This window comes from Camelus bactrianus, chromosome 20, assembly GCF_048773025.1.
Source record: "Camelus bactrianus isolate YW-2024 breed Bactrian camel chromosome 20, ASM4877302v1, whole genome shotgun sequence".
Taxonomy (NCBI): domain Eukaryota; kingdom Metazoa; phylum Chordata; class Mammalia; order Artiodactyla; family Camelidae; genus Camelus; species Camelus bactrianus.
Genome location: NC_133558.1, coordinates 36495860 through 36503632, shown reverse-complemented (window position 1 = coordinate 36503632; position 7773 = coordinate 36495860). Strand labels below are relative to the sequence as shown.

At 41.0% G+C, this 7773-nt stretch overlaps 1 protein-coding gene and 1 non-coding gene across 2 annotated transcripts in view; one reads left to right on the top strand and one right to left on the bottom strand.

Moving 5' to 3' along the window:
• Nucleotides 1-473: 473 nt before the first annotated feature.
• HMGCLL1 (3-hydroxy-3-methylglutaryl-CoA lyase like 1) overlaps nucleotides 474-7773 on the top strand; it is a 116649-nt gene continuing 109349 nt past the window's right edge. Inside the window, 1 exon segment of the mRNA XM_010973914.3 lies at nucleotides 474-697. Within this exon segment, the coding sequence (XP_010972216.2) occupies nucleotides 590-697 (108 nt within the window). The 5' untranslated portion in view covers nucleotides 474-589.
• On the bottom strand, nucleotides 3228-3357 carry LOC123613957 (small nucleolar RNA SNORA11). The gene has a single exon (XR_006721397.2). It is a non-coding gene; the product is annotated as a small nucleolar RNA SNORA11 (small nucleolar RNA).

The following is a 7773-nucleotide window of genomic DNA, read 5'->3' as shown; positions in this document are numbered from 1 at the left end:
GACTCGTCAAGTTATGCGTGCTATCTCCCTTAATTTACCACCTTCTGGATTTTCTTTATTAGACTGGTGTATATACGTGTTTTAAACCTTGCAACCTGCCTCATACTATTTAAAAATCAAGCTTGTTGTTCGGGAAGCATAAACTCGAGTGAGTTCCACGCAACCTACACTGAGCAGGAAAGGCGGTAGCTGGGAATGAGCAAACTGTCCACGACAGGAAAACACAGGCCCTCTTCCTTTTATTTAGACTTAACCCTTTCCTCCCCGGGGCGATCTGAACCAGGTGAGAAGTCTCAGAGGGGCGTGCGCAGATGCGATCAGCCGTGCGTGCTGGCCGCCGTGCGGAGAAGGCGCCGCGCCCGGAACATCCTTTCTCCGGGCGCGCGCGCGCCTCCCCTCCGGGTTCCCGGGGCTGCGCATCCGCGCAGGTGCCTCCGGGGCGCCCCGCCGCTCGCGCAGCCGCAGTGCGCAGAGCGGGGTCCGGGCTAGGCGCGCGCGGGAGGCCGGCGCAGGACCGCAGCGCGCGCGCGCCCCGTGTCCCTCTCCTCCCCGTTGCTCCCTGTCGCCGACTGCAGCCCCGGGCCCCGCCATGGGGAACGTACCGTCCGCGGTGAAGCACTGCCTCAGCTACCAGCAGCTTCTCCGGGAGCATCTCTGGATCGGCGATTCAGTGGCAGGGGCGCTCGACCCCGCGCAGGTACCACCTCGCGCCCAGGGGGTCCCCACCCTCTCGCCCACCGCCGGCCGGCCTCTTCCCGTCACCGCCGGGCCTCCTCTCCCAGTGCTGTGTCCCCTCCCACCCCAGGGCCCTTCCTGAGGCGTTTCTATCCTGTCAGGCCTCACCCCTTAGAAGGGTTCCCATCACCTCTGTGCTGTGAACTTGCAGAGCTGATCCACTGAAACGCCTACCTTGGCCATTTGCAGGTCGCCCGAAGGAAGCTGTACCTTCTCTGTTTTTCCCTTGGAAAGGCTGCATGATAAAATATCCAGCACTCCTCGCAGGATAGTCCCTTTATTTTCAGTTCCCATCCTTGTTCTTGTGTGACGAAGAGGACAATTTTGTCAAAGTGTGAGGCAGAAAAAGGAACAAAGCCAACACTAGGTTAGGGAAACACGGCAGGATGAAATCACCCATCAGGTCATTAATTATCTGTTATGTATTTATGCTGCAACACACTTGACCAAGCTGGGGGGAAAATGGTGAATAACAGAGATTCCAGACCAAATTTCTTCCCATATGATTCCTGAAAACCCATTGTAAGACAACTATTAGTTAAGGTAATAGGATCCACATACTTGCGGTTTAACGCACTCTCAACCAGAAATGGTGGGTAAATCAAGAAAATACAATAATAAAGAAATTACTCTTCTTTTTAAAGAGTTTAAAATGTAGAGATTCACAAAGATTCCAATAACAGTGATAATTGTTAAGTGAGTGTTAAAACATGGGCAAAGCGAGGGACACTATGAGGGTTTAGCCATTTTTGTTTTGAATTTGCTGGGTGCAAAACTGTTTATTCCTGATGCAATCATGAAAAAGTGATATCTTGTATTAGTTGTACTATTTTAGTGGGTAAGCGTAATTTAACCTTGTGACTTTAAATCAACGATTCTAATGTTAGGTATCCAGTTTCCTGTAGTTTTTACAGTTGGTGTATTTTCAGTTCGGGTGTCAATAGGCGAAATTGTAATCTTAGTTCTGCAAATTAGAGTCGAGCATTTGTGGCTTCTTTCAAAGTTGCTTGGCTCCTTGTTACTTCAAAGATGGCCGTGATTATCTGACTTAAAGCCTGTTGCTGACAGTGTAAGAAAAGGCAAATTATTCTTTGACATCTTCTATGTTCACTTGTCTTCTCTTCAAATTTCCTGTCTTCTGATTTGATCTTGGTATCATAACTTTTCTTTTAATTTCCATATTCATTCTGCTACGTAATCGGGAATCCTTACCTCTCAGCCCCCAAGTCCGAGACTCTGTATGACTTTGTTGTTGTGTTAATACTTCTTTCCCCACCCCCATGTTCTTATGCCATGGATTTTGGGGACAGTGATAGAGGCTGGGCTGCCAGATGAGGATGTCGACTTTGTCCTGTTTGGATGTGGAAGCAGGGTAATTGAAAATGACTGGGATGACGGATCCAGGAATATGAGGAATAGGACCTTTGGACATTCATCAGCCTAATGAACGCCCTTTTTGGAGAAATCATTATATTTTCTCTAAGTATTGCCTTTTAAAACCTGGACTATTTACCTGAGAAACTCCTATTTCATTCCTTAGACACAGGTGAATATCACTTCTTTTGCCCAATTCTTTTCTCCTTCCAGAGTTACTACTAGCCTTTTTTCTGTGCTCTCATGGCCTTTTATGCATAAGTCTGTTTTAATTCCAATGGTGTTGAATTGTAATGTTTTATGTCCTGTCCTTGAATTCACAGCAGCATTGACACCTGATACTTCACTGTTTGGAGTTATCTCATTCCTTGGCTTTTTCTTCTTCTTCTCCCCCTCCTCCTTCTTTTTTTTTTTTTTTGAGGTTAATTTGTGCTTTCATTTGCCAGGGTAACTTAACTATAGTCGCTTGCAAACTTTTTTGACCTAAAAAATACATTTCACATCACAACCCAATAAGCACACACATATAATATGTATATATGTGTGTGTGTGTGTGTGTGTGTGTATATATATATATATATATATATAACTGAAAACCAAAGTCTTGCCCAAAATGTCTACCCTAACACTGAGTGTTCCCGTTTTTAATTTTAAGACTTTTTTGGGGAGCAGTTTTAGATTTCCAACAAAATTGACAGGAAGGTACAGAAATTTCCCATATACCCACCCCTACACACACGTATGTGCGCAATTGTTATTTTTATTTACCAGAGTGGTCATTTTTTTAAACTAAAAATGAGCCTCCATTGACACATCATAGTCACCAAAGTCCACAGCTCACCTTAGTTTGGACAAAAGTTACATAGATGTCTACCAAAGTATTTTCTTGGCTCTACAAATCTTCTGTCCTCCAGAATGGCCTGTGGAATCTTCTTCTTTCTTCCCTTGAAAAGAGGTTTAAAGCCTTTATGTCTGTAAGACCACTCATGGCCCACCCACGCACGGACCAGACAAGCGCTAGGTGGCAAATTCCCCCACTAAATACTGTGGCTTTTCTTCCAGTATTGAGCCCTGTCCCACTGGTCCTGGCCAGCAGGCATGCGGAGGTGCAGGGAGACACATGTAGGGTATGTGTTCGTAGGAGAGCCCCAAGTTTGGTGCCCCTTGTCACAGTGAACCCACATTCCTGTTGGGTGTATTGTAAAGACTGGAGCCATTTCTGCAGCCCCCCTGCTCTAAGTACACCCCTCCTTGGTGTCTGTTTAACACACCCTTACTCCCTAAGCCCTGCCTCTGTTTCTTCAGGCTGGAACTGGACTGGCTCAGTGGCCTGTAACTGTCTGGTAAATATTCAGATCCCTCATGACTCTTTTATCCACACTCACCGTTTCCCTTACTATTTGTGGACCCATGTCTTCCAAATGTGTGTTCACATCTGTCTCTTAATTTCCAGTCCTTATGTTCAGCTGCTCACCAGACATCATTATTTGGGTATCTCAAAAGCAGTTCAAGCTCAATATCTGCAAAATTGGATTCATGGTCTCCCCTTGCCAACCCCAGACCGTGTCGAGGATTTCCTGTCACAGGGAATGCCAGCACAGTTCATTCAGTCCGGGAAGCGCAAACCCAAAATTCCTCTCCTTCCTTCCCCCATATCCCAAGTGTCACAAAGTCCTGCAGTATTACGTCTTGAATTTTTCTCAGCTCCATCTGGTTTTCCAACTTTACTGCTGCTTTCAGTTTTATTATATTTTATTTTATTTGATTTTATATATATATTTTGTATCTGGCTTTTTATTAAGCATGTTTTCAAGATTCATCCGTGTTGTAGCAGGTATCAACACTTCATTCCTTTTTGTGGCTGAATAATACTCTATTTCATGGATCGACTACATTTTGTTTAGCCATTCCGCTATTGATAATTGGATTGTTTCCAACAGGAAATGTGGGTTTTCCAACTTTGTTCTTTTTCCAGAGGGCTTGGGCTCCTCTGGGTCACTTGCATTTCCATATTAATCCAGGATCAGCTTGCCAATTTCTGCCAAAAAGGGCACCTGGATTTTTTTTTTAATTGAAGTAGAGTCAGTTTATAAACAACAAGGTTCTATTATATATAGCACAGAGAACTACATTCAGTATCTTGTAGTAACCCATAATGCAAAAGAATATGAAAACAAATCTATGAATGTAGATGGATGATTGAACTATTAGGCTGTGCACTGGAAACTGACTTAGCATTGTAAATTGCTGTCAATTTTAAAATGGCATTCTCTCTCAAATAAACTGCTAGACTCTTGCAAACCTTCAACCCACTGTTTCTACAGCTACTTGGGAGATGTCCTCTGTTTCAAGTAGCATCTTGCTGTTCTCCTGTTTCACAACCTTTGGGGAATTCTCACTGCTTTTCGGAGTAGATAGACAGCAAAATTTCTGGTGTATTCTGGGAAGCCTCACATCACGTCTTCATTGCATTTCTCTGCAGCATCACCTTCAGCTCCGCTCTCTTGCTCTTGCCACAATGCCCTTCTTTGAGTTTTCTGATCATCTTTCCTCTGGAAACATCGTCTTTACTTGTTTTTCTCTTTGCTGGGAAGATTCTTTTCAACCAACGAACCTTGAGATCTCAATTCCAACGTTGCTTTCTCATGAGATCTTTCCCAGACTCTCAAGATAACATTCTCTGTTATCTCCTATTGCACAGTGCACTCTTCATGATGTATAATATGAATATATATTTATTTTCACGACCATTTTGTGTTTAATTCCCTACCTGACCCCAAGCATCGTAACAGCAAGACAAAATGCCACCATAGGATTCTCAGCAAGGACCGAAATGTCTGATTAGTCTTTAATGGCCAATAAATACTTGTTGAAGGAACAGATGACTGAATGTTTACCCCTCTAGGCCATAAGCATCTCAGGTTTATGAGGACCGTGGAATCCTTCGTAGCACTTTTCAGAGTCCAAAACAATGATTGGCACATAATAGTCCAGTGCTAACTATTTGTCATGCGAGTGGCCAAGGTGATGAGTATAAAGACAGCTGTCAATCAATTTGGTCTTAGGGCTGGTAGATGGATGTTATGACTGCTTGTGTCTTGCCTGTTTAGCTCATGGAACCTAGTCATACTTTGATGGGGAAGAGAGTTGAAAATGGATTGTAGAGGCTGTTGAGAGATGAACTGGGCTTAACCATTTCTCCACTGTTCAGTCTAGCCGAGGGAATCATGGCAGGACCCCTAAGATTTGAAATCATTGTGTTGAAGTTGGGACAGACAGGATGGTCTATTTAAAAAGAATCTTGTGCCAGACAATATGAGATTTAAAATCTAGACCTTTTTCTGCCCCAGTATATTATTAAGATAAAATTTAATATTGTGCATGCACGTGTGTGTAAGTACAAATACACACGTTTGAAGTTTAACATTTTATTACCAAGTATAAAATGGGTCAATGTGAGTGAAAGGCTTTTACTACCACAGCTCAGCTAATTAAATTCTTTAGTTCTGTATTTCTTTTTTTTTTTTGCTAATGATACTGGTTTTGCAGAAGATTTCCTTAATAGAGTAGGAGGTTAAAATTGATCCTCCTGTGATTTAAGCTGTCTCTTAGGGCCAGTTTTACTTTCTCTGTTTGTCACTGTTAAAATGAATATGATGAAGTTGGCTTAACTGATTGATTTGAACATTTTGGTTGAAATTGAGGTTCCTTGTAAAGTAGCCCTTCTTTGATGACCAAGTGCTGCTTAAGCAGTGGCTGAACCTCTTTGCAGATGGATACGCCATCACGACAGTAAAATCCCCAAAGATCTCGATTCTGTCATAAACAACATTTGAAACCTATTAGATCTGAAAAACAAAATTGTAGATCGCGTGAGATTAAATTTATAGTCATTTTGCCTTCTATCCTGATCCTTGAAGTTCCATTTGCTTGGAAAAATGATGATCCCAACTAAAATGTCTCTTGAATTTAACCTGGATGTGTAATATTTTTGCTCAAATTTAACGAAGAGGTTAAAGTGACTGTATACTTTACAGTTTGGATCTCTGCCGCTGTTAATACATTTACTGACTACCTTAGGATAAGTGGGGAGGAATTTTCAGAAAGGGACCAAGCTACCATCCACTGTTTTCTCTTTGCCTCAGGTGTTCTTTGGTCCCTGCCCTTCCCTTTTTCCCTCCTTTTCTCCTATAACTTCTTTTGAAATTCTGTAATTCTATCATTATTATTATATTATTTTCGCCTGCATTAGCTTGTTAATTATACACTGTTTTTACAGTACAGTTGTTGCTACCTATAAGATGTCAATCTACAACCTTGACTTATTAAAACAGTATATAAATTAGTACATTGCAACTTATTAAAAATGTGGTAATTTAACTCCTTTTACTGCCTTCTGCTTTTTACATTGTTTTTGTTGTACATGTTAATTCATTATATGGTATATTTGTAATATATATTTATGCAGTCACTATACATTCATATTTATTTACCTATTTCCCCTTTCCTTAGTTCTTCAGTACTTTCTTCACCTTCCTTCTTTCATCTGCAATGACTTCCCTTCAACTAGAAGTATTTGCTCTAATATTTTCTTTAGTAAAAATCTGGTGGTGATAATTTCTTTCAGTTTTTCTTTGCTTGAAATTATACTTATGTATAGACCCACATGATGTGCATAAATATAATGAATATTGAGTATAAATCTATATTCCATAAAATGAATATGTTATGGCACAATGGCGTAACAGCAGTACGAAATGCAGGTTTCTCAAGGAAGACAATGGAAATCGGAGACAAACCAGAGAGAAGTCAGCTGTTAGTTTTATTTTTGGTTCTTCGCTGATAATTTATCTTTCCTTCCTCTTTTCCAACAGTGTGACTATGACGTGTCTGGAGGTGATTTTCTTTCTATCTGCTAATGGTTCATAGCACTACTTCCATCTGTGACTTGATGACTGTTGGCTTCCATGTGTTTTGGAAAATTTTCAACCAGTTCTATTCAAATATCACTTCCATTTTCTTTTATTAATTAATTAAGTAATTATTTTTACCCCCACCCTCCTTCCTGACTTGGACCGATGATTTGAAGATTCTTAAAACATTCTTTGTGCCCTGTTTCTTAGACTCATTTTTAAAATCTTTTCTTCCCCTGTTCAGTCTGAATTTTTTTCTCATCTGTATTCTGTTTCGCCAGTTCCCTCTTTAGCTTTGTCTAACTTGCTGCTAATTTAATTTGAGTTTTACATTTCAGTTATATTTTTTAATTAATGCATTTCTGTGTGTTTTTAAAAACCAATTTTTAGGTCTCTGCGACAATTCTCCCTCTTATCAAGAATTCTTGCATATTCATCAGTTATTTTATGTGCCATGTTTGATAACTCCAATATTCAGATCTCCAGTGTGTCTCTCTCATGTGTCTTCCCTTGGAATGCTTACTGATTTTTCAGTTTAGTTTAGCCCCTGACATGAAAATACTGTAGACATTATTTGAAGCTCTGAGTGATACTGTCCTTCTCCAGAAAGGATGACCTTTTTTCGCCCCCAGTTTGCCCACCCTCTACATCCTGCCTCTGTCAACCACCAGTCTGTTCTATGAGTTGAGATTTTTTAAGATTCCACATATCAGTGAGATTATACAGCGTTTGTTTTTCTCTGTCTGAATTA